This window comes from Anomaloglossus baeobatrachus, chromosome 1, assembly GCF_048569485.1.
Source record: "Anomaloglossus baeobatrachus isolate aAnoBae1 chromosome 1, aAnoBae1.hap1, whole genome shotgun sequence".
Lineage (NCBI taxonomy): Eukaryota > Metazoa > Chordata > Amphibia > Anura > Aromobatidae > Anomaloglossus > Anomaloglossus baeobatrachus.
Window position 1 is genome coordinate 746545546 of NC_134353.1, and position 27153 is coordinate 746572698.

A 27153-nucleotide genomic window follows, 5' to 3' on the forward strand; every position below is an offset into this window, starting at 1 on the left:
TTTTCACTCCTAGAAAAATGAGTTACTGTTGCTAACCTAACCAAAGATTATGGCAGCTGGATAAACACTCTGCAGGTTAGGGTCAGTGCTTTAAAAATATCTCCTAAGCTGCACCTCACTGACAACATGGGGGGCCAAACAGGCTGAGAAGACCTGGTTTAGATGATAAAAACTTCAGAGTTTATTTTGTAAGATAATCAAACCAATAACCTCTTTCTTGAGGATCTCTCTTAATTCAGTATACTTAAAATGGAAAGAAAAATAAAAGGCAATAAGATGCACATTTCTAAAAAGGATATGAGGATGGTAAACCCATAGGGTGTCATTGAGCCAATCCATGCCATTGTCTTGTTGTAGAAGCCGATCATAAGTAACACACATGTACTTGATATCTTCTTCATCAATCCCCCTATTCCATATATCATACAAGATACTCATCTCCTCAAACTCTGAGCGGGGCTTGAAGAGAGACCGATGAGGTGAAAATTCAGGAGAAACTGAAATCTCCTCATATTTCTTTTTAGGCCTCCAATTTCGTGGTTTTTTGAGTTTAGTAATATCATCCTCCTCTTTTATTTCCTTTCTCCACTGGTTCTCTAACTCTTTCAAAGGGACTTTCTGGTTTAAGGCTTCATAGTTGGGGATATGACATTTTTCCTCATTCCGGAAGTCTAAAGGAAGTGCTGCGGGATCTTTAATTCCAGAGACGTCACTAGCTTGATCAATAATTACAGACTTTCCCACAGAAAGATCTAACACTCCACCCATAGGGAAAGCTTCTGAACTCTTCTCAGTGCTATCGTCTGTGGGTAAGGTGGAAGGAGGGAGTCTCTTGGGTCGTCCAGGCTTTCTTCTACTAGTTGGAGGAAGAGTAGGTGAAGGTGCGGACTCTTCTGTGGTAGATAGCTGTCCTTTCGGGAGCTCTGGCTCGCTCTCTTCACTTAATAACTTATCTGAAACATAGGCTGGAATTTCAGATGCTTCCAGATCATCACCCATTAACCTGATGTCTTTTTGGTGACCTTCAATTGGAGAGCTCACAAATGGTATGGGAGAAGGAACATTATTCATGATTAAGGAAGCACTGGCTGGTTCTTTAAATGATTTTTCATCTGGTTCATCAACTGAGGGTTTCTTACTTGATGGATGACATGGGAAGGTGGCATTAGATTCAGGGAAGGTTGGAGTGAAGTTAAAGTCTCTTCCTGGAGTCCTTGGAATACCACTGTTTATTATGCCAGGTGACTGGGAAAGGTAGGAGAATGGGCTTCCAGGAATGTGAGGAGAAGCAAGAGTTAAAATACTGCCAGTGAGTGGAGCATCAGTGCCAGGTGTGGCTGGGACAGTATCGGTGCTTTGGGACTTCTCAAGATGAGACGATTTGGCAGAGAATTCTCTGCCTGGCGTCCTTGGAAGTTCCTCCTCAGATAACAATTTTGTGACTGCTAAGTGGCAAAGGTTCTTTTCATGAAGTACTGGAAGGTCCTCTTCTTTGTTGTGGGTCTGAGTCAAAGGAAGGGCAGTTAGAGCTACTTTGGGGACACTTGGAGGAGGAACCTCAGAATCAGAATGAGCAGCTGCATCTTGCCCAGGTGTCCGAGGGCAGAGTACTTCATCCTCTGCAATAAAAGGTGCCAATTTTGCATGCAACTGTTGAGTGTCAGAAGAAATTTCTTCCGGTTTTAGGATGATGCTTGCTTCTCCAAAAGCTCCCGTAGGTGTTAGAGGTCGTATTACATTCTCCTGGGCCTCTGTATTGGGGCTCTCCACAACAGGCTCCAAGTGCAGCTCCACATACACTTCAGATGGGTCTTCTGCATTGAAAAGAAATAATTATTTGTCATACTGAACATTGTCACTGCTAATTTAGCACAATATTGTGTGATAAGAATGGATTCACAGAGAAGTAATACAACAATCGTGAACTGCAACAAACTAGTTGCACAAGAGATAGTCATAGGTCAGAAGAGTTGGAAAACAGTATTGAATGCTTACATTTCTTTAGTTTGGTTTGTTTTTTTAACACATTTATGTATTAATGTAAAAAGACAGACTGTGGCTTGGTGACACCATATAACCATTTAAGTTCTGCAAGCCCCCTCCCATACAAGACAATGTTAGAGAACTTGCAGTAATATTCAGGCCCAGTACACAGTAATAGTTGATGTGCCATTTCTAGTGCATCACATCCCCTGGGCAGGGAGCCATGAGTCTAACCCTCACTAATCTGATATTGATGACCTATACCTCAATAGCTAATCAACATTAAAGTGAAAAAACAAAATGAAGGGAATTTTGTTACTTACCGTAAATTCCTTTTCTTCTAGCTCCAATTGGGAGACCCAGACGATTGGGTGTATAGCTACTGCCTCCGGAGGCCACACAAAGTATTACACTAAAAAGTGTAAGGCCCCTCCCCTTCTGCATATACACCCCCCGTGGATCACGGGCTGCTTCAGTTTTAGTGCAAAAGCAAGGAGGAAAGCCAATAACTGGTTAAACAATTCAATCCGAAGGAACATCGGAGAACTGAAACCATTCAACATGAACAACATGTGTACCCGAACAACCAAAAAATCCCGAAGGAACAGGGGCGGGTGCTGGGTCTCCCAATTGGAGCTAGAAGAAAAGGAATTTACGGTAAGTAACAAAATTCCCTTCTTCTTCGGCGCTCCATTGGGAGACCCAGACGATTGGGACGTCCAAAAGCAGTCCCTGGGTGGGTAAATTAATACCTCAAGTTTGGACTGTAAAAACAGCCCTTCCCTACATGGAGGCAACCGCCGCCTGCAGGACTCTTCTACTTAGGCTGGCATCCGCCTAAGCGTAGGCATGCACCTGATAACACTTGGTGAAGGTGTGCAGACTCGCCCAGGTAGCCGCCTGGCACACCTGCTGAGCCGTAGCCTGGTGCCGTAATGTCCAGGACGCACCCACGGCTCTGGTAGAATGGGCCCTCAGCCCTGATGGAACCGGAAGCCCAGCAGAACGGTAGGCTTCAAAAATTGGTTCCTTGATCCATCGAGCCAGGGTGGATTTGGAAGCCTGCGACCCTTTGCGCTGACCAGCGACAAGTACAAAGGGTGCATCCGAGCGGCGCAGGGGCGCCGTGCGGGAATGTAGATTCTGAGCGCTCTCATCAGATCCAACAAATACAAATCCAATTCATATCGATGAACTGGATGAGGACAAAAGGAAGGTAAGGAGATATCCTGACTGAGATGAAAAGGGGGATACCACCTTAGGGAGAAACCCCGGAATCAGGCGCAGCACTACCTTGTCTTGGTGAAACACCAAGAAGGGAGCTTTGGATGACCGCGCTGCGAGCTCGGACACTCTCTGAAGAGACGTGACCGCTACCAAAAAGGCCACTTTCTGTGAAAGTCGAGAAAGTGAAACATCCCTCAGAGGCTCAAAGGGCGGCTCCTGGAGAGCAAGTAGTACCCTGTTCAGATCCCATGGGTCTAACGGCCTCTTGTACGGAGGGACAATGTGACAAACCCCCTGCAGGAACGTGCGTACCTGAGGAAGTCGCCCTATGCGCTTCTGAAAGAATACAGACAGCGCTGGGACTCGTCCGTTAAGGGAGCCGAGCGACAAACCTTTTCCCAAACCAGATTGCAGGAAGGAAGGAAAAGTAGGCAATGCAAATGTCCAGGGAGACACTCCCTGAGCAGAGCACTAAGATAAGAATATCTTCCACGTCTTGTGGTGGATCTCGGCAGACGTCGGCTTCCTAGCCCGTCTCATGGTGACAATGACGTCTTGAGATAATCCTGAAGACACTAGGATCCAGGACTCAATAGCCACCAGTCAGGTTCAGGGCTGTAGAATTCAGATGGAAAAAACGGCCCTTGGGACAGTAAGTCTGGCCGGTCTGGTAGTGCCCACGGTTGGCCGACCGTGAGATGCCACAGATGCAGGTACCACGACCTCCTCGGCCAGTCTGGGGCGACGAGGATGGCGCGGCGGCAATCGGAGCTGATCTTGCGTAGCCCTCTGGGCAACAGTGTCAGAGGGGGAAACACATAGGGTAGCTGGAACTGCGACCAATCCTGAACTAAGGCGCCTGCCGCCAGAGCTCTTTGATCGTGAGACCGCGCCATGAAAATCGGGCCCTTGTTGTTGTGCCGAGACGCCATTAGGTCGACGTCCGGCCTCCCCCAGCGGCTACAGATTTCTTGAGACCCGTCCGGGTGCAGAGACCATTCCCCTGCGTCCATGCCCTGGCGACTGAGGAAGTCTGCTTCCCAGTTTTCTACGCCCGGGATGTGAACTGCGGATATGGTGTATGCTCTGTCTTCCACCCACATCAGAAGCCGCCGGACTTCCTGGGAGGCTTGCCGACTGCGTGTTCCGCCTTGGTGGTTGATGTATGCCACCGCTGCGAAGTTGTCCGACTGAATTCGGATCTGTTTGCCTTCCAGCCTCTGCTGGAAGGCTTGCAGGGCAAGATACCCTGCCCAGATTTCCAGAACATTGATCTGAAGGGTGGACTCCTCTGAAGAGAGTCCTTGCCCGTCTGAGAAAGGGGTACGTTCCTGTCTAGGGACGTTGACTTCCCATCCCATTGGCGAAGAATGTCCTATAGAAGTGGACGCAGATGAAACTGCGCGAAAAGGACTGCCTCTGCATGAGGCGTCTTAAGGGGTGTGACTGGCCTTGAAGGAGAGACTGCACCCCCGTCTGTAGTGAACGCTGTATGTCCAGCGGGAGCTGCACTATCGCTGAGAGAGTGTGAAGCTCCATGCCAAGATATGTCAGCGATTGGGTAGGTGTCAGATTTAACTTTGAAAAGTTTATGATCCACCCGAAACTCTGGAGAGTCTCCAGCGCCACGTTCAGGCTGTGTTGGCATGCCTCTTGAGAGGGTGCCTTGACAAGTAGATCGTCCAAGTAAGGGATCACAGAGTGACCCTGACAGTGCAGGACTACTCCCATTGCTGCCATGAACTTGTGAAAAGCCGTGGGGCTGTCGCCAGACCGAAGGGCAGGGCTACGAACTGAAGATGCTCGTCTTCAATAACGAATCGTAGCCAACACCGGTGCTCTGGAGCAATCGGCACGTGGAGATAAGCATCCTGATGTCTATTGACGTTAGGAAATCTCCTTGAGATATGGAGGCAATGACGGAGCGGAGGGATTCCATCCGGAACCGCCTGGTTTTCACGTGCTTGTTGAGCAGGTTTAGGTCCAAAACGGAACGGAAGAGCCGTCGTTTTTTGGTACCACAACCAGATTGGAGTAAAAACCGTATCTTGTTCCTGAGGAGGAACAGGGATTACCACTCCTTCTGTCTGCAGAAGAGCATCGGCTCGGTCGGGAGGTGAGGAAGTTCTGAAAATCTAGTCGGAGGACGAGAACAGAACTCTATCCTGTACACGTGAGACAAAATGTCTCTCACCCACCGGTCTTTGACCTGTGGCAGCTAAATGTCGCTAAAGCGGGAGAGTCTGCCACCGACCGCGGATGCGGAGAGAGAGAGCTGAACGTCATGAGGAAACCGCCTTGGTAGCGGTTCCTCCGGCTGCCTTCCTTGGGCGTGATTGAGCCTGCCAGGAATCTGCGCCTCTCTGAGCTTTTTGAGTCCTTTTGGACGAGGACAATTGGGACCTGCCCGAGCCTGGGAAGGACCGAAACCTCGACTGTCCCTTCCTCTGTTGGGTGTTGTTTGATCTGGGCTGGTGTAAGGAAGAATCCTTACCCTTGGACTGTTTAATGATTTCATCCAATCGCTCACCAAACAGTCTGTCACCAGATAACGGCAAACTGGTTAAGCACTTTTTTGGAAGCAGAATCTGCTTTCCATTCCCTCAACCACAAGGCTCTGCGTAAAACCACGGAGTTGGCGGACGCCACTGACGTACGGCTCGTAGAGTGCAGGACAGCATTAATAGCGTAAGTCGCAATGCAGACATTGCGAGGTTAAGGACGCCATCTGCGGCACAGATGTACATGTGACAGTGTCCACGTGCGCAAGACCAGCTGAAAAAGCTTGGAATGCCCATACGGCTGCGAATGCCGGAGCAACCGACACGCCGATAGCTTCATAGACAGAATTCAACCAGAGGACCATCTGTCTGTCAATGGCATCTTTAAGTGAAGTCCCATCTTCCACTGCAACTATGGATCTAGCCGCAAGCCTGGAGATAGGGGAATCCACCTTTGGACACTGGGTCCAGCGCTTGACCACATCAGGGAGAAAAAAGGATAACGTGTATCCTTAATACGATTGGAGAACGCTTATCTGGATAAGTGTGGTGTTTCCGGATTGCTTCTCTGAAGTCAGAGTGGCCAGAAAAGTACTCAATATACGCTTGAGATACTGAAAAGGGATTTCTCCTGCTGTGAAGCTGACTCCTCCACCGGAGGAGCTGAGGGAGAAATATCCAACATTCCCTTGATGGACGCTAGAAGATCATTCACTATGGCGTCACCATCCGGAGTATCCGGATTGAGGGCGGTCTCAGGATCAGAGTCCTGATCAGCTACGTCTGCCTCATCATACAGAGAGTCCCGCTGGGACCCTGACCAGTGATGAAGCCGAGTGCCGCTCCCAGCCAGCTCGCTTAGACTGTCTGGGACTGTCGTCCGTGTCAGAGCCTGCGCCCTGGGATGCATGGGACCCCCCCGGAGCACTGATTTGTTCCAAATGAGGGCGTATCAACATTGCCCATGGTCCGTCTGGACTGCAAAGTCTCTAAGATGTTAGTCACAGTCACAGACCTATCAGCCGAAACTGCAACTCCGTCCCTGTCCCTGGACAGGGTTCACAGGTGGTTCCTTTAGCCACCTCTAGCAGAGACCCCGGCTGACCAAGTGCTACAGGGGAGCATTGCACACAATGGGGACAGTGGAACCTGCCGTGTGGAACAGTATCACGTGCAGTACAAGCAGCATAGAAAGCCTGTGCCTTGGCACCCTTTCTTTTTTGCTGCTGTTGTCTAGCCATCTAGAAGCATATAGCCAAGAATAGCGACCGTACAGTGCAATGTATAGCATACAAGCAGAAAGTACAAATGAACACTTCAGCACATGCAGTACAAGCAGCATAGAAAGCCTGTGCCTTAGCACCCTTGCTTTTTTGCTGCTGTTGTCCAGCCATCTGGGAGTATATAGCCAAGAATAGCGACCGTACAGTGCAGTGTATAGCATACCAGCATAAAGTACAAATGAACACTTCAGCACATGCAATACAAGCAGCCTAGAAAGCCTGTGCCTTAGCACCCTTGCTTTTTTGCTGCTGTAGTCTAGCCATCTAGGCATAAAGTACAAATTGCATTAGTGGGGTCAGCACTTCAGGTGCTGCTTACCGCCCGCCCAAAGGCGGGTGTGTGGTCGCCCGAATCCTGTAACTGGTTGCCCAGAGCTTGTCTCCCTTCTCCAGCCCAGACTGCGTGCAGGAATGGCCGCCGGCGTCTTGTGAAGAGGGGCGGGCCGTGGGCGTGCCCCAGACAAGAGCGGGAAACTGGCGTCCCACTGTGTCCAGTGAAGGGGGCTGGAGAATGCAAAGCAGACTCCAGCTCTCGGCGCTGACTGTCTGTACAGCGTCCCGCCCCTCCCCTGACTGGCAGGGCTGGGGGCGGGAACGAAGTGAAAACTAGGCCGCAAAGCCGGGGACTCGAGTAATAAGCGCGGCCGTCCTATGTGCACGGCCAGCGCGGAAGTCCCCGGCGCACCACAAGTCCCAGCCGCGCCACAGTGTAAAAACACCCCGCAGCGGCCGGCGCGGCAGTTTCTAACACATAAATTCACTCAGCTAAGCTGCAGTGAATAATAGCACAAGCGCTCCGCGCTGTTGTCCCCGGCGCACTAGCACTCCCAGCAATGCTGGTGTGTGTGTGCGCGATGTGTACGGGGACACAGAGTACCTTAATGTAGCAGGGCCCTGTCCCTGACGATACCCAGCTCCATATCCAGCAGGATCTCCGGGTCTGTGGATGGAGCCCGGTCTCAGTGCCTGGAGACCGGTAAGATCCCACTTCACCCAGAGCCCCGAGGGGGGATGGGGAAGGAAAACAGCATGTGGGCTCCAGCCTCCGTACCCGCAATGGGTACCTCAACCTTAACAAACACCCGACAAAAGTGGGGTGAGAAGGGAGCATGCTGGGGGCCCTAGTATGGGCCCTCTTTTCTTCCATCCGACATAGTCAGCAGCTGCTGCTGACTAAAAACAGTGGAGCTATGCGTGGATGTCTGACCTCCTTCGCACAAAGCATAAAACTGAAGCAGCCCGTGATCCACGGGGGGTGTATATGCAGAAGGGGAGGGGCCTTACACTTTTTAGTGTAATACTTTGTGTGGCCTCCGGAGGCAGTAGCTATACACCCAATCGTCTGGGTCTCCCAATGGAGCGCCGAAGAAATATTATTATTATTATATATATATATATATATATATATATATATATATATATATATATATATATATATATATATATATATATATATATATATATATATATATATATATATATATATATATATATATATATATATATATATATATACATATACACACATACACTAGAAGGTGGCCCGATTCTACGCATCGGGTATTCTAGAATTTACGTATTGTGTAGTTCATGTATGATTTTTGTTATATATATATAGATAGATGTTGTTGTGTGTAGTTACCAAGTGTTTGTGTAGGGCGCTGTACATGTTTTGGGTGTTGTCTGGGTGTGGCGGGGGGTGAGAGCGGTGTTGTATGTGTGTTGCGTGTGTTGCGTTGTTTGTGGAGCGCTGTGTGTGTGTTGCGCGGTTTGTGTGTGTGGTGTGTTTTGGGGGGAGGTATGTTTTGTGCAATGTGTGTGTTGTTGGGTATGTGTGTATATTTGTGTGTGCCGCGGTGTTTGTGTGTTGGGTGTTGTCTGTGTGCAGCGTTGTCTGTGTGTGTGGGTGTCTGTGTAGGGCAGTTGTTTGTGGTTCCCAATGTGTGTGTGTGGTGTGTTGTGCAGTGCGAGCGCGTGTGTGTGTGTGTGTGTGTTGGGGGGAGGGTGTGCACTTCCCATCATGCTCCATCCCCCATGCAGCGCACTCCCCATCGTGCTCCATCCCCCATGCAGCGCACTCCCCATCGTGCTCCATCCCCTATGCTGCGCACCCCCCATCGTGCTCCATCTCCCATGCTGCGCACTCCCAAACGTGCTCCATCCGCCATGCTGCGCACTCCCAAACGTGCTCCATCCGCCATGCTGCGCACTCCCAAACGTGCTCCATCCGCCATGCTGCGCACTCCCAAACGTGCTCCATCCGCCATGCTGCGCACTCCCAAACGTGCTCCATCCGCCATGCTGCGCACTCCCAAACGTGCTCCATCCACCATGCTGCGCACTCCCAAACGTGCTCCATCCGCCATGCTCCGCACTTCCCATCGTGCTCCATCCCCCATGCAGCGCACTCCCCATCGTGCTCCATCCATCATGCTGCGCACTCCCAAACGTGCTCCATCCGCCATGCTGCGCACCCCCCATCGTGCTCCATCCGCCATGCTGCGCACCCCCCCATCGTGCTCCATCCCCCATGCAGCGCACCCCCCATCGTGCTCCATCTCCCATGCTGCGCACTCCCAAACGTGCTCCATCCCCCATGCTGCGCACCCCCCCATCGTGCTCCATCCCCCATGCAGCGCACTCCCCATCGTGCTCCATCCCCCATGCAGCGCACCCCCCATCGTGCTCCATCTCCCATGCTGCGCACTCCCAAACGTGCTCCATCCCCCATGCTGCGCACCCCCCCCATCGTGCTCCATCCCCCATGCTGCGCACCCCCCATCGTGCTCCATCTCCCATGCTGCGCACTCCCAAAAGTGCTCCATCCGCCATGCTGCGCACTCCCAAACGTGCTCCATCCGCCACACTCCGCACTCCCAAACGTGCTGCATCCCCCATGCTGCGCACTCCCTAACGTGCTCCATCCGCCATGCTGCGCACTCCCAAACGTGCTCCATCCGCCATGCTGCGCACTCCCAAACGTGCTCCATCCGCCATGCTGCGCAGTCCCAAACGTGCTCCATCCGCCATGCTGCGCAGTCCCAAACGTGCTCCATCCGCCATGCTGCGCAGTCCCAAACGTGCTCCATCCGCCATGCTGCGCACTCCCAAACGTGCTCCATCCGCCAAGCTGCGCACTCCCAAACGTGCTCCATCCGCCATGCTGCGCACTCCCAAACGTGCTCCATCCCCCATGCTGCGCACCCCCCATCGTGCTCCATCCCCCATGCTGCACCAGCATCAGCCTCTCTACCCGCAGCATCAGCCTCTATGCCCGCAGCATCAGCCTCTATGCCCGCAGCATCAGCCTCTATGCCCGCAGCATCAGCCTCTCTACCCGCAGCATCAGCCTCTCTCCTCCCAGCATCAGCCTCTCTCCTCCCAGCATCAGCCTCTCTCCTCCCAGCATCAGCCTCTCTCCTCCCAGCATCAGCCTCTCTCCTCCCAGCATCAGCCTCTCTCCTCCCAGCATCAGCCTCTCTCCTCCCAGCATCAGCCTCTCTCCTCCCAGCATCAGCCTCTCTCCTCCCAGCATCAGCCTCTCTCCTCCCAGCATCAGCCTCTCTGTCCCCAGCATCAGCCTGTCTCATCCCAGCATCAGCCTGTCTCCTCCCAGCATCAGCCTTTTCTGCCCCCAGCATCAGCCTCTCTCCTCCCAGCATCAGCCTTTTCTGTCCCTAGCATCAGCCTCTCTCCTCCCAGCATCAGCCTCTCTCCTCCCAGCATCAGCCTCTCTCCTCCCAGCATCAGCCTTTTCTGTCCCCAACATCAGCCTCTCTCCTCCCAGCATCAGCCTTTTCTGTCCCTAGCATCAGCCTCTCTCCTCCCAGCCTCAGCCTCCCCCAGCCTCAGCCTCCCCCAGCCTCAGCCTCCCCCAGCATCAGCCTCTCTCCTCCCAGCCTACCCCAGCATCAGCCTCCCCCAGCATCAGCCTCTCTCCTCCCAGCATCAGCCTCTCTCCTCCCAGCATCAGCCTCTCTCCTCCCAGCATCAGCCTCTCTCCTCCCAGCATCAGCCTCCCCCAGCATCAGCCTCTCTTCTCCCAGCATCAGCCTCCCCCAGCATCAGCCTCTCTCCTCCCAGCATCAGCCTTTTCGGTCCCCAGCATCAGCCTCTCTCCTCCCAGCTTACCCCAGCCTCAGCCTCCCCCAGCATCAGCCTCTCTTCTCTCAGCCTCCCCATCCCAGCCTTCCCCAGGATCAGCCTCTCTCCTCCCAGCCTCCTCCAGCACGCCGTGCTCCTCTGCCGACACTCACAGATCCGATCGCATACACACACACACACTCACACACACCCGATCGCATACACACACACACCCGATCGCATACACTCACACACACCCGATCGCATACACTCACACACATTGACGATATTGCACATACGCGCTCATACTCACAACATCCGGAGATACCACATGCTTCTGGCCATGTGATCCTCCGGCAGGTCCTGGAAGCTCACAGCACAGTATCGCCGCCGAGAAGCAAGCGATATCCCAGGATGTTGTGAGTGTGTGGATGCGATGTGATGTGTGTGTAAGGTGTGTGTGAGAGTGAGTGTGATCTGATGTGTGTGTGTGTGTGTGTGTATGTTCCGCCGCTGCAGGACCTTGAGGCGCTGGTAACTATGCTACCATGGTTACCAGCGTATCTCGTCCCCCGCTCGCACGGGAGCCCACACCAGCATACGCCGGCCAGCCCCAGCAATGCGAGGGTATGTGTCGGCTGGGTTGGCGGCGTACGCTGATGTGGGCTCCCGGGGGTACAGTACTCACCTGGGAGTCGTGGGTCCGTGACCGTGTCGGTTCCGGGAATGCGTGGGGGGGCGGGGCCAGAGCTGGCGTGCATTGCGTGAGGGGGGCGGGGCGTGGCCGAGTTGCCAATGCCTGCAGGGTGCCGAGGCGAGAGGCCAATCTGTGGGGGGGCGGAGCCTGGGCGAGTGGCCGGCCAATCCGTGTGGGGGCGCAGCCTGGGCGAGCGGCCAATCCGTGCGGGGGGGGGGGGGGCCATGGCGAGCCCAGCGGCCAATCAGTTTTGTGTCACCGTAAGGACACAATTTTGGAGCAAGACAGACAGACAGAATAAGGCAATATATATATATATATATATATATATATATATATATGATAGATATAGACATATATATTTATTAGTTATGAAAAACTATCAATTATCTGGGCAGTATAATTTAGTTTAATAATTTTATAAGGTTACCTTGGCAAATAGCTTTTTTTCCCCCCCACTTTAAAGGGAATCCATCACCAGATTTTTGTGTTATAAACCAAAACAAGCACCTTAAACAGCGCCTGTGCAGAGATATTGTCACCTTGCACAGGCGCACTTCGCTTGGCAGAGCCAAAAACATTGGTGCACCTGCCCAAGCTGGTGAGTTCTCTGTGCTGGCGCGAGATTTTGCCTGGTGATGAGGATGACGTCACCTGTGTCATCTGCATTGCCGGGCAAAATCACGCAGACCCATCCGTGCCGGTTAGCCGAACATCTGCTGAAATCAGCAGACATGTGCAGGGATTGTCGCCGGCTTGCCGCAGTAGCAGGCGGTGATTACCCCTTCATGATTTAGGATGTACCGGTACGTCCTCTGTCCTGAAGGGGTTAAATTATATTACTTTAGAGCAACATTTACTATTGGCTTAATCTGTAGCAGATATTGCAATTTTTTTCTGGACCTCCAAGACATAACGCGGAGTTCAGAAGGCTATACTTTATGGTGCGTATATGGATCGCAATGCCAGTCTCCTATGCCAAACATACATGCACATACACATATATGAGGTTGCATTGTGGTCTGTAAACAGACTGTAAAATACAGCCGTCAGAACCTGCCTTATCTTAAATATTAAGGTCTTGTGTCTTACCTTCATTAGATGGTGATGGAGCTCTTTCCATACTCTTGCCATCATCCACTTCTACTGTCCTGTCAGGCAGGTCTGTGATGGGGGTGTCTGGTTCTAACATATCTTTGGAATAACCTTCTGGGGTATCCAAACCACTGGTTTTCATAGTTGAAGTTTCCTCCAAAACTGAAAGTGCAGGACATTCTACACCACCTTCACCATCATCCATTAACTCTTCGGCCACAGAAGTTTTGGTTGGGGTACTCTGCCCAGAAAGACCTTTGAAAACATCATCTTCACCATCCATATCATCATCAATTTCTATATCGATATCCTCTTCCTCAAATTCTGACTCATCAATATCATCTTCCTCCTCCTCTTCCTCATCATCATCGTCATCATCATCAGACTCCGAACTGGACTCATACTCTGAAGACTCTTCACTTTCATCAGAGGAATCCACTTCAACTTTAGAGGAGGCCACGCTGGTTGCATCTTCTATATAAAAGAAAGAAAAAAAAGTCAACTTGGTTAGTAAGCTTTAAACATGACCTCAGGAGTCTGGAGTAAACATTGAAATTTTAGATTCCTTGCACATGTCTAAGTTTTACTTCGTGTCCAACATACAACCATAGTTTTAGTTTTAAACTTATTTTCCAATTTTGTTTTAATATACTTAGGGCCTGATTCATCAATGAATGGCAGACACCTCTGTGTGCACCTCACCAAAAATCGTACTTCAGTCCCTGCTGAATTAAAGGGAACCTGTCACCAGTTTTTTGCCCTATAAGCTGCGGCCACCACCATTGGGCTCTTATATACAGCATTCTAACATGCTGTATATAAGAGCGCAGGCCGTTGGGTATAACATAAAAAAACACTACAATACTTTGATCTGCCCTACGCAGGACCTCAATGCTGGCGCGTGTGTATGACGTAGACGTATCATGCACCGCGACTTCAGAATAAGGAAGAACAAGATGGCTGAAAGGGAAGGCGCCGGTCCCGGAGAACAGCGCCACCCCTCCGACCGTTGTGCACCGGAGAGACCTTCTAGGTGAGTATTCTAAAGTGTTTTTTATGTTATACCCAGCGGCCTGGGCTCTTATATACAGCATGTTAGAATGCTGTATAAGAGCCCAGTGGTGGTGGCCGCAGCTTATAGGGCAAAAAACTGTTGACAGGTTCCCATAAAGATTTGCTGCTACTCTTCAGGAATTTGACAAGTGGTAATCACCATGCCCCTGTCCAACCCATTTGTCAGAGCTGGGCCAAGTTGCCCCAAAATTAACACAATAACAATTTCCCACTGGTGCCTATGTAACACTTGCTGACAGGGTACACCATGGGTAAGTGTTACATAGGCACCAGTGGGAAATTGTTATGCATGTGGCTGACAGGCTGTTGTCCCTGCTATGACTAAGCTCCTTTTCTACCTGTGCCTGCACACTACTTAATATATAACCCTTCTTGTATATGTTGTAGCAATTTTATTGGCACCCCATTCATCTCTTGTCCTGCACTTTTAAATTATCTTTGTTATGGTCTGACTTGTTTGGATATTTAATAAAATTTCATATTTTAGTTAAAACTTTGGTGATTATGTGACTCCACTTTTTTATAGGTTGATAGCTTTTTAAAGCGGTCTAAAATAGAATACTGGGGTAAAAGTTTTGATTAGTCGGGCCCTTCATTTACAGTTTAGGGCACTTGTTCATAGAAATGTTGTTCTCCTCGAGTAAGAAAAAAATACAAACAGTCAACAAATTCTTAAAGGGAACCTGTCAGCAGAAATTTTGCAATAAACCTAAAAGATTCCCCCTCTGCAGCACCTGGGCTGCATTCTAGCAATGTTCCTGTTATTATTGTGCCCCCTTTGAGACCAAAATAAATACTTTATAAAGTCTTACCTTTTCCTATGCAAATCTTTTTTTTATGGACACAGGGGCGGGCTGTCTTGCGTCCATTAGTTGCCCTCCTGCCGCTTTCGCCGTCCCCCATCGCTCATTTCCATAACTGAGGACGTCGCCCAGTGCTCCCGAGGTCTCGCGCATGCGCCGTGCCACTCTCGCGGGACTGAGCACTGTGCACAGTGTGACCGCTGGTGACGTGCTGCGCAGGCATGAGATTATGGGCGGCGCTGTTATTGTCATCAGCAAGTACCCGCCCATAATCTCGTGCCCGCGCTTTTCACTCTGCCTCCACCGTTATGCTGCTCCGCGCCTCCCATCTATTTCCTGCTCCAGGGAAAGATGGGTAAGAGGTGACGTGGGTTCATCTGGCCAGCGCTTGCGCAGAATGGTGGAGGCAGAGGGGAAAGCGCGGGCACGAGATTATGGGCGGGTACTTGCTGATGACAATAACAGCGCTGCCCATAATCTCACGCCTGCGCAATCACGTCACCAGCGATCACACTGTGCACAGTGCTCACTCCCGCGAGAGTGGCACTGGGCATGCGCAAGACCTCGGGAGCACTGGGTGGCGTCCTCAGTTATGGAAATGAGCGACGGGGGACGGCGTAAAGCGGCAGGAGGGCGACTAATGGACGCGAGAGCCAGCCCCCGTGTCCATAAAAAAAAGATTTGCGTAGGAAAAGGTAAGATTTTATAAAGTATTTATTTCGGTCTCAAAGGGGGCACAATAGCAACTAAACCTTTATAGAATGCAGCCCAGGAGCTGCAGAGGGGGAATCATTTAGGTTTATTGCAAAATTTCTGCTGACAGGTTCCCTTTAAGGGACATGGAGGACATTAGTTATATAAAATAAAATAAAAAAAAGATTTTAATTAAATTTTAGTAAGGGAGGACATGATTGCTTTGTACAAGTACTTAAATGGCCTATACAAAAAAATACGGTCAAAAGATGTTTCATGAAAGAAAACAAAAACAAAAAAAAAACAACATCAAAATGACAAGAGGGCACTCCATCTGAAGAAAAAAAAAGATCAATATACATAGCAGATAAAGAAAACAAAATATTTTACATTATGGATGTACTTCTACCTCTGCCCTTTTTCCTTTCCGATCTCTCACTTAACATTGATGGACATGTCTTTTATTTCAACCATACTATGTAACTAGATATAAGGGACAATCATCCAGGCGGGGACACTAATTGTATGTTTGCATAAACTAAAATAATTAAATACAAGATCAGTCAGACTTTGCTTTTGTCATATAGGAAGTCGAATTCTGGTTTTGTAGATTTATACACCCGTTACTTAACTCTTGGTTTTATCTATATGCGACTACATGTAAATGTATTATATACTGTTTGGGCTTGGTGTTCCCTCTACATCTGCATATAAAATGACCTTTGCACAGTGATAAGTTTTTCAATCTACTAGATCACTGTTATTATACCTATCTATACCGGATGCAAAAACATGTAGAGACTATTCCTTCCCTGTATGTCCCCCAGCCCCCTCTTATACACAGTGAAACTCCATGTAGTCATGAACAAATCACTAAAAGTCTGGATTCTGCAGATAATATATACTGGACGCACTCTAGGGTAAGTCCTGGCTACAAAAAGCAGATTCTCATTAAAAAAACAAAAAAAGACACAATTACAATATATTACCATCATCTGAGTCTCGTTCTTCTTTCTCACTTGTTTCTACCTCATCGTCCTCCTCATCTTCAACATAATGCTGAAAAAAATATGACAAGAATGTAAAAAAAAAAAAAAGTACATGTCCAATATTCCCAAAAATCTTGATCTATACCTATAACTTGAGGTCTAAGGCCCTGTGTGCACTAGTGCGTTTTGCCTGCGGATTTACCCGCGGATTTGCCGCGGAAATTTCTTGAGAAATGTCTGCAATCTTTGTGCAGACATTTCCCAGCAAATCCTATGTGAAAAAAAAATAGCTGTGCGCACACTGCAGATTTTTCTCAAGAAATATCCTTGAGAAGAATTTCTTGAGAAAATTTCTTGAGAAAATGAGCATGTCCATTATTTTCCGCAGGTACCTGCGGTATACCCCCGGAATTTCACTCCATTCACTGTAATGTAATCGCGAAATTCCGGGGGTATACCGCAGGTAGCAAATGATGTGCGGTATACCCCCGGTATAGCCGCGATTTACCTGCGGTAATGCTCCATCGCTGCCTGCGGTTTTGCAGGAAGCGATGTCATTATGCCAGGAAGAGGAAGCGGAGCAGAGTAAACACAGACGTCACACTCCCTGGACGCCGCACAGAAGCACTTCCGTGCGACCTCCAAGTGCCCGTGCAGTCTGTGTCCCGCTCCAGCCTCGCGGCTGCCTGCACTACAGCATGTCAGTGTGTACCAGCAGTGTCAGCAGCTTGTCACGCGGCAGCGCAGGCAGACACTGACACAGGCAGACACTGACACTGCACTGCAGGGTGTCAGTGTCTGCCCGCAGTGTCAGCAGCCTGTCACGCGGCAGCGCAGGCAGACACTGACACCCTGCAGTGCTGGCAGCCGCGGGGATGACGATCGCTGCTGTCAGGAGATGAGATCATTACCTGCTGTGACAATCTCCTGCCTCCTGATGTCACCGCGGTCACTGCTGTCTATGCCCGTCTCGCGAGCGGCCAGAGACTGTCACTAGCGGTGACGTCACGGGCTCTCGCGATACTTCTGACAACACGGCGGGCATAGAAGTCAGTGACAGCGCTGACGTCAGCAGTACAGGAGATGATCACAGCAGGTAATGATCTCATCTATCCTCCTGGCAGCAGCGCTCGGCATCCTATGCAGTGACCTGGGCTATTGATGTTAGCTCAGGTCACTGCATTGCTCTCCCAGCCAATGGGGAACATTTTGTTCTTCATTGACTGGGACAGCGACTATGGTATGGATCGCCGTGGGACCCCCCCCCCACCCCCTTATTGGATTACGCCGGACGTGGAATTGATTGTTCTTTTCAATAAATTGGTGAAAGAAAGAATGTTTTGGGGAGTGTTTTTTCAAATAAAACTTTTTTTGTTGTCTATTTTTTATTTCTTACTGACTGGGTTGGTGATGTCGGGTATCTGATAGACGCCTGACCTCACCAACCCCAGGGCTTGATGCCAGGTGACATTACACATCTGGCATCAACCCCATATATTACCTCGTTTGCCAACGCACCAGGGCAACGGGATGAGTTGGGGCGAAGCGCCAGGATTGGCACGTCTAATGGATGCGCCACTTCTGGGGCGGCTGCAGCCTGCTATTTTTAGGCTAGGGAGTGTCCAATAACAGTGGACCTCCATAGTCTGAGAATACGAGACCACAGCTGACCGCTTTACCTCGGCTGGTGATGCAATTTGGGGGGGACTCCACGTTTTTTGTTTTAAAATTATTTATTTAATGTAAAATAACAGCGTGGGGTGGCCTCTGTTTTGGATTACCAGCCAAGGTGAAGCTGCCAGCTGTGGTCTGCAGGCTGCAGCCGTCTGCTTTACCCTAGCTGGCTACAAAAGATGGGGGGGACCTCACGTCGTCTTTTTTTTTTTAATTATTTATTTTATGGCTAAATACAAGGCTAAGCACCCTTTAGTGCCACATGAAAGTCACTAAAGGGTGCCAGCTTAGAATATGTGGGGGGGTGGGACATTATATAGGTCTTTCTCATCTATCTATCTATTCATCTATCCATCTTTTCCTCTATCCATTATGTCTATCGATTATCTATATTATTTATTGCAAAACCGCAGGGACCAACCTGCGGTAAATCCGCGGCAAATTCGCATGCGTTTTTCCCGCAAATTTTTCCGCAGGTGCGGAAATCTTCAACTCCCAGAAGTTTCTCAAAAAATTTTCTTGAGAAAAATCACTTTTCTAGTGCGCACATAGCCTAAAAAAGTGTTTTCCCAACTCAAACCTTTGAATCAAACTTTATAGTCAGTAGTCAGCTTTTCCTTTGTATATAAAATAAAAAACAAAAAAAAAAAAGTGGGCTCCAATATCAAAACAAATCTCTACAAAAATGACATTCATTACTATAAAATGAGGACCCTTGGAGCTCCGGACAGTATTTCCTAAAGGCAGATTTAGCAGGAATTAGAACTTGAGGCGCAGTCAGTTTTGCACTGTGACAATATCTGATTGTTCTCCCCCTCGTTGGGCTGTTTGATTGTTGCAAAAGTAAATGTACACTGGATGGTGCAAACTCCCAAAAAAAGAGAATTTTGTTTACTTACCGTTAATTCTGTTTCTTATAGTTCCGTATTGGCAGACCCAGACCATGGGTGTTTAGCTTCTGCCTCCGGAGAACACACAAAGTACTACACTTAAAAGTGTAGCTCCTCCCTCTGAGCTTATACACCCCCTGGTGAGCAGACCCAGCCAGTTTAGTGCAAAAGCTGAAGGGGAATAGCCACCCACAAGTAGAACAGAGCAAGAGCCGGAACAACCGGAGACCCTGTCCACAACAGCTGGTGATAACACGCGGAACAAGAAATTGCCAACAGGCAACAGGGAGGGTGCTGGGTCTCCCAATACGGAACTATAAAAAAAAGAATTTACGGTAAGTAAACAAAATTCTCTTTTTCTTTATCGTTCCTTTGGGAGACCCAGACCATGGGACGTTCCAAAGCAGTCCCTGGGTGGGAATAAACAGAAAAACTAAGAAGTAGGCAGAACCTAACTTCACAAATGGGCGACAGCCGCCTGAAGGATGCGTCTGCCCAAGCTCGCATCTGCCGAAGAATGAGCATGCACTTGGTAGTGCTTCGAGAAGGTATGCAGGCTAGTCCAAGTGGCAGCCTGACAGACTTGTTGAGCCGTAGCCTGGTGCCTGAAAGCCCAAGAGGCACCGACAGCTCTGGTCGAATGTGCCTTGATCCCCGGCGGGGGAGGCACCTGAGTACTCTGGTAGGCGTCCGAAATGGTCGATCTAATCCAACGGGCTAAGGTCGGCTTAGAAGCAGGGAGGCCCTTGCGCCGACCTGTGGTTAGCACAAAAAGAGAGGTGCACCGCCTAAGCGCAGCGGTGCGAGACACATAGATCCGGAGAGCACGCAACAGATCCAGAGTATGCAGCGCTTTTTCAAAGCGATGAACAGGAGCTGGACAGAAGGAAGGTAGGGTAATGTCCTGGTTAAGGTGGAAGGGAGAGACCACCTTAGGAAGAAAGTCCGGAGTCGGACGGAGAACCACCTTGTCTTGATGAAAGACTAAAAAAGGTGACTCCGAGGAGAGCGCAGCCAAATCAGAGACTCTCCTGAGAGAAGTTATGGCCACCAGAAAGGCCACCTTCTGAGAAAGACAATACAAAGAAACCTCCCTAAGAGGCTCAAAAGGGGGTTTCTGCAAAACCGTGAGAACCAAGTTAAGGTCCCAGGGATCCAAGGGCCGCCGGTAAGGCGGAATGATGTGAGACGCGCCTTGCATGAAGGTGCGGACCTGAGCCAGCCGAGCGAGACGCCGCTGGAACAGAACTGACAGAGCTGAGACTTGTCCCTTGAGAGAGTTGAGGGACAGTCCTAGCTGCAGACCGGACTGTAGAAAAGACAGAAGGGTCGGCAAGGAGAATGGCCAAGGAGGATGGACGGTAGAGCGACACCAGGACAGGAAAATTTTCCAAGTCCTGTGATAGATCTTAGCGGAGGAAGACTTACGGGCCCGAGTCATAGTGGAGATGACTTCAGGAGGGATACCAGAAGCCGTCAAAATCCAGGACTCAAGAGCCACGCCGTCAATTTGAGAGCCGCAGAATTCGGGCGGAAAAACGGACCTTGCGAGAGTAGGTCTGGACGGTCCGGGAGATGCCACGGCATCTCTACGGACAGATGGAGCAGGTCTGGATACCAAGCTCGCCTGGGCCAGTCCGGTGCAATGAGGATGACTCGACGGCCCTCCATTCTGATCTTGCGCAGGACTCTGGGCAAGAGAGCTAGAGGGGGAAACACGTAGGACAGACGAAACTGGGACCAGTCTTGAACCAGAGCGTCAGCGGCGAAGGCCTGAGGATCGTGGGACCGAGCCACGTAAACAGGAACCTTGTTGTTGTGACGGGATGCCATTAGGTCCACGTCCGGAGTGCCCCATTTGCGGCAGATTGACTGAAACACTGCCGGGTGCAGGGACTACTCGCCACCGTCCACGGTTTGACGGCTGAGATAATCTGCCTCCCAGTTTTCCACGCCTGGGATGTGGACGGCGGATATGGTGGACTTGGAGTCCTCCGCCCATTGAAGGATGCGTTGTACCTCCATCATTGCCAGACGGCTGCGTGTCCCACCTTGGTGATTGATGTAGGCAACCGCTGTCGCGTTGTCTGACTGGACTCGAATGTGCCTGCCCGCCAACAGGTGGTGAAAAGCTAGGAGAGCTAGAAGCACGGCTCTGGTTTCCAGCACATTGATTGAAAGGGCTGACTCGGGCGGAGTCCAAGTGCCCTGCGCTCTGTGGTGGAGACATACCGCTCCCCAGCCGGATAGACTGGCATCCGTGGTGAGAATCACCCAGGACGGGGCCAGGAAGGAGCGCCCTTGGAACAGAGAGAGGGGCCGAAGCCACCACTGAAGAGAGCTCCTGGTCCGTGGCGACAGAGCCACTAACCTGTGTAAGGAGGAAGGCCGCTTGTCCCAACAGCGGAGAATGTCCAGCTGCAGGGGGCGCAGGTGGAACTGGGCAAAGGGAACAGCCTCCATGGACGCCACCATTTGACCGAGCACCTGCATCAGACGCCTGAGGGTATAACGGCGGGGCCTCAGCAGAGAGCGCACCGCTAGCTGGAGTGACTGCTGTTTGACTAAGGGCAACTTCACAAGTGCCGGCAAAGTCTCGAACTGCATCCCTAGGTACGTGAGACTCGGGGTCGGAGTCAGAGTGGATTTGGGAAGATTGAGAAGCCACCCCAATTGGGCTAGAGTGGCGAGAGTGAGCGAGACACTCCGCTGACAGTCTGCGCTGGATGAAGCCTTGACTAGAAGGTCGTCCAGGTAAGGAATCACTGCCAACCCCTGGAGGTGCAGAACCGCAATCACTGCTGCCATGACCTTGGTGAATACCCGAGGGTCCGTGGCTAACCCGAAGGGGAGAGCCACGAATTGGAAATGATCTTCTCCTATTGCAAAACGTAGCCAACGCTGGTGTGAAACTGCAATTGGCACATGCAGATAGGCATCTCTGATGTCGATGGATGCCAGGAAATCCCCTTGAGTCATTGAGGCAATGACTGATCGCAGAGACTCCATGCGAAAATGCCGCACCTGAACATGCTTGTTGAGAAGCTTGAGATCCAGGATGGGCCGGAAGGTACCGTCCTTTTTGGGAACTAGGAAGAGATTTGAATAGAAACCTCTGAACCGTTCCCGGGCGGGAACTGGTACAATTACTCCGTTGGCCTGCAAGGCTACCACGGCCTGTGAGAAGGCGGCGGCCTTGGAGCAAGGGGGAGTTGAGAGAAAAAATCTGTTTGGCGGGCTGGAAGAGAATTCTATCCTGTAGCCGTGGGAGATGACATCTCTCACCCACTGATCGGAGACGTGTTGAAACCAAGCGTCGCCAAAGTGGGAGAGCCTGCCACCGACTAAGGACGTCGCCGGAGCGGGCAGAGAGTCACGAGGAGGCTGCCTTAGTGGCAGCACCTCCTGCGGACTTCTGTGGACGCGCTTTTGGGCGCCAGTTGGATTTCTGGTCCTTGGCTGAGTTAGCGGACGAGGCCGAGGGCTTAGAGGACGACCAGTTGGAGGAACGAAAGGAGCGAAACCTCGACTGATTCCTACCCTGGGCAGGTTTCCTGGTTTTGGTTTGTGGCATGGAAGTACTCTTCCCGGCAGTAGCTTCCTTAATAATTTCATCCAGCTGTTCTCCGAACAGCCGGGACCCAGCAAAAGGGAGCCGAGCAAGGTACTTCTTAGAAGAAGCATCTGCCTTCCACTCTCGAAGCCACAAGATCCTGCGGATAACGAGGGAATTAGCCGAAGCCACCGCAGTGCGGTGAGAAGCCTCCAGCATGGCAGACATGGCATAAGATGAAAAAACTGAAGCTTGGGAAGTTAAGGCAACCATTTCGGGCATAGATTCCCTGGTGAGGGAATGCATCTCCTCTAGAGAAGCAGAGATGGCTTTGAGAGCCCACACTGCTGCAAAAGTCGGGGAAAACGCGGCCCCCGCCGCTTCATACACAGATTTGGCCAGAAGGTCAATCTGACGGTCAGTGGAATCCTTAAGAGAGGTGCCATCAGCCACCGATACAACGGTCCGGGCTGAGAGCCTAGACACCGGGGGGTCTACCTTTGGGGAGTGAGCCCACTCCTTGACCACCTCAGGTGGAAAGGGAAAACGGTCATCAGAACCACGCTTTGGGAAGCGTTTGTCAGGACAGGCCCTGGGCTTGGTCACAGCGGCCTGAAAACTGGAGTGGTTAAAGAACACACTCTTTGCTCTCTTAAGCCCCCAACACACGCTTCAATATATCTCACAATCCGTCCTTGGGGTCAAGTTGTAAGTGACGCACATCCGGCATCGTTTGTGAGGTATCTGCGTGTGACATCTACGTGCGATCAGGATTGAACGCAAAACCGTTGATCGCAAACACATCGTATCTTTGTCTAGAATTGTGCGTTTTGTTGCACGAACCTAGTCAATTGAAACGTGTGACATCCCTCATACGATTTTGGTGTCTGATGCTATGTGCGCAGGTGTGCGCTCTGCACCGCAGCTTAAAAAAGGTCCGCACTTCAGAGCGCAGCTGAAAAGCTGCGTTCTGAAGCTCCTCCCAATGTCTGTCATTCAGTAATCTCTGTCAGTCGGTCACTATCTCTGTCCCTCTCTCTCTGTCCATGTCAGTCTATCCCCCTCTCTCATACTCACCAATCCCCGATCTCCGGCGCGGCACTGCACGGTGTTCACACTGCTCCGGCGGCTTTTACTGTTTTGAAAAAGCCGGCCGCCCATTAAACAATCTCGTATTCCCTGCTTTCCCCGCCCACCGGCGCCTATGATTGGTTACAGTGAGACATGCCCCCACGCTGAGTGACAGGTGTCACACTGCACCCAATCACAGCAGCCGGTGGGCGTGTCTATACTGTGCAGTGAAATAAATAATTAAAAAAAAAACGGCGTGCGGTCCCCCCAATTTTAATACCAGCCAGCTAAAGCCATACGGCTGAAGGCTGGTATTCTCAGGATGGGGAGCTCCACGTTATGGGGAGCACCCCAGCCTAACAATATCAGCCAACAGCCGCCCAGAATTGCCGCATACATCATATGCGACAGTTCTGGGACTGTACCCGGCTCTTCCCGATTTGCCCTGGTGCGTTGGCAAATCGGGGTAATAAGGAGTTATTGGCAGCCCATAGCTGCCAATAAGTCCTAGATTAATCATGTCAGGCGTCTCCCAGAGAAACCTTCCATGATTAATCTGTAAATTACAGTAAATAAACACACACACCCGAAAAATCATTTATTAGAAATAAAAACACAAACATATACCCTGGTTAACCACTTTAATCAGCCCCAAAAAAAGCCCTCCATGTCCGGCGTAATCCAGGATGATCCACCGTCGCTTCCAGCGCTGCTGCATGGAGGTGACCGAAGCTGCAGAAGACTCAGCCACTCCTGTCACCTCCACACAGCAACTGAAGACAGCCGCGTGATCAGCTGAGCTGTCACTGAGGTTACCCGCGGCCACCGCTGTATCCAGTGACAGCGGGTAACCTCAGTGACAGCTCAGCTGATCTCGCTATTCCCTTCATTAGCTGTGTGGAGGTGACAGGAGCGGTGTTGTGTGCCCTCCAGATCCCGAAGGCCCGGACCCCCAAACACAGCACCTCAGCAGGGATGCAGAGTGCAGACCAGCGCCGAGTGAACTCTGTCTGAGAAAATGGCCGCCGGAGCGAAGAGAGGGGGCGGGACTTGGCTTGTAGAGCGGGATCTGGAGGGCCATAGAGACCTACAGGGGAGGAGACACGCACAGCAGTGGGGAGCCGAGCCTGTCCCTCTGCATGAGTGACATGCGAGGGCAGTGAATAGAAACTAGGCCTCCGGCAAAGCCGGGGCCTAAATTTGAGCGGCGAGGCCGACGCGCAGGCACCATCGGCGCGGCTCTCGGGCGACAGCTAGAGAACCCGCCGGAAATGCCAATAAATACAATAAGCACACTCTCCCCAAACAATAAAGCACAGGGACCCCCAATATATAAACGTCTCAGGTACTTAGCTGCTGAGACGCAGGGCCAGGTCCCTGGGGATGAGTGCTCCGGTCCAGCAGGGTCCTGAAGGGCTGCGGATGGAGACCGGTCTCCTGCCAGGCATGGAGACCGTGCTGGCTCCCACTTCAAGCCAGAGCCCAGGAGGGATGGTGAAGGAGCTTGGCATGTAAGGCTCCAGCCTCGGAAATCAACCTTACAACACCGCCGACACAGTGGGGTGAGAAGGGACATGCCGGGGGTCCAGACGTGGACCCGCACTTCTTCAATCTCAATCCAAAAAGGAAAAAATCATATGAGAATGCATGTGTGGATGTATGCCTCCTGAACACAAAGCGATAAACTGGCTGGGTCTGCTCACCAGGGGGTGTATAAGCTCAGAGGGAGGAGCTACACTTTTAAGTGTAGTACTTTGTGTGTCCTCTGGAGGCAGAAGCTAAACACTCATGGTCTGGGTCTCCCAAAGGAATGATAAAGAAATGTAATTTTTTTTTTTAAAAAAAAAAAAAAACACATTTTTCTCTAATCACTACTCCATATTCCTAGATTTTGGAAACCCCTTTTCCTGTGTCCCTAAACCTTTTGTCAGGGTTCAGGAGTAAAAGATCACAAGCACATTTGTAGCCTAATCTGGTGAAATATACAGCAAACGACCCCAGAACCTCCCTCAAGGTTTTTCTTAGAAAGACAGTACATACCTTACTAGAGAGGGCACCAACCGATTCATCATCCCGCTCTTCAGCCTTCTCAGACGACGTGTCCTCCTTATCTGAGGGCTCTTCTGCTTCACTTTCCACCTCATCCTCCCCCTCACTGTCTAGGGGTATGGCTGGCCTCTTCCGAGCAGTAACAGAATCAGTGTCAGTTTTTGTTGGGTCCAAATTAACATCTTTCTCTCGTTCACACTCTGCAATAACAAAAGCAGCGTAATATTCTCAAATGCAATTTATCCGTATTTACAAGCATGGCATACATTATATGGACATTTGATTTTATATGGGGGGAGGACACATTTTGACCCTTTCATGACATGGAGATTTCCCCTTTTTTTTGTTTGCTTTTAATTTTTGTATTTTTTTTTTTTTTTTTTACATTTTTCAGTCCACATTAGCTGTATGTGGCTTGTTTTTTTGTTTTTTTTTTGAGGGACAAGTTGGACTTTTGAATGACACCACTTATTCTACCACATAGTGTACTGGAAAATAAAAGGGGGGATTCCAAGTGCAGTGAAATTACAAAAAACGTGCAATTACACATTTTTTATTTAATTTATTTTTTAGATTTACCATGTTCACTATATAGTTAGACATGCCCGATAATATTATTCTCTAGCCCAGTATAATTGTGCAGATACCAAATATGTATAGATTTTGTTTTTCTTTTTTTATTGAAGTGGTTAAACAAAAAAACAAAACATTGGGAATTATGTTTTTCTTTTTTTATTGAAGTGGTTAAACAAAAAAACAAAACATTGGGAATTAACCCTTTCACGACCGGCCGATTTTTCGCTTTCCGTTTTTTTTTTTCGCCATTCTTTTTCTGAGAGACGTAACTTTTTTATTTTTCAGTCAATATGGTCATGTGAGGGCTCATTTTTTGCGGAACGAGCTGTACTTTTAAATGAAACCATCAGTTTTACCATATTGTGTACTAGAAAATGGCAAAAAAATTCCAAATGCTGAAAAATTGCAAAAAAAGTGCGATAGCACTATGGTTTTTGAGATATTTTATTCACTGTGTTCACTATATGGTAAAACTGATGTGTGGGTGTGATGCCTCAGGTCAGTGCGAGTTCGTAGACACCAAACATGTATAGGTTTACTTTTATATAAGGGGTTAAAAAAAAATCGGAAGTTTGTCCGAAAAAAGTGGCGCACGTTTTACGCCATATTCCGTGACCCGTAGCGTTCTCATTTTTCGGGATCTTAGGCTCAATGACGGCTTATTTTTTGCGTCTCGAGCTGACGTTTTTAACGGTACCATTTTTGCGCAGATGCTATGTTTTGATCGCCTCTTATTGCATTTTGCGCAAAAGTTGTGGCGACAAAAAAACGTCGTTTTGGCGTTTGGAATTTTTTTGCCGCTACGCCGTTTACTGATCAGATTAATTGATTTTATATTTTGATAGATCGGGCGTTTCTGAACGCGGCGATACCAAATGTGTGTATATTTTTTATTTTTTTAACCCTTTAATT

At 49.9% G+C, this 27153-nt stretch overlaps 1 protein-coding gene across 1 annotated transcript in view; it reads right to left on the minus strand.

Moving 5' to 3' along the window:
* The window catches only part of SETD1B (SET domain containing 1B, histone lysine methyltransferase), a 132344-nt gene that overhangs the window by 43401 nt on the left and 61790 nt on the right, over positions 1-27153 (minus strand). Inside the window, exons 10-13 of the mRNA XM_075323366.1 lie at positions 25657-25865; positions 16429-16498; positions 12867-13343; positions 300-1814 (exon numbers count right to left, since the gene is read on the minus strand). Coding sequence (XP_075179481.1) covers positions 300-1814; positions 12867-13343; positions 16429-16498; positions 25657-25865 — 2271 coding nt within the window. The remainder of the gene's footprint in view (positions 1-299; positions 1815-12866; positions 13344-16428; positions 16499-25656; positions 25866-27153) is intronic.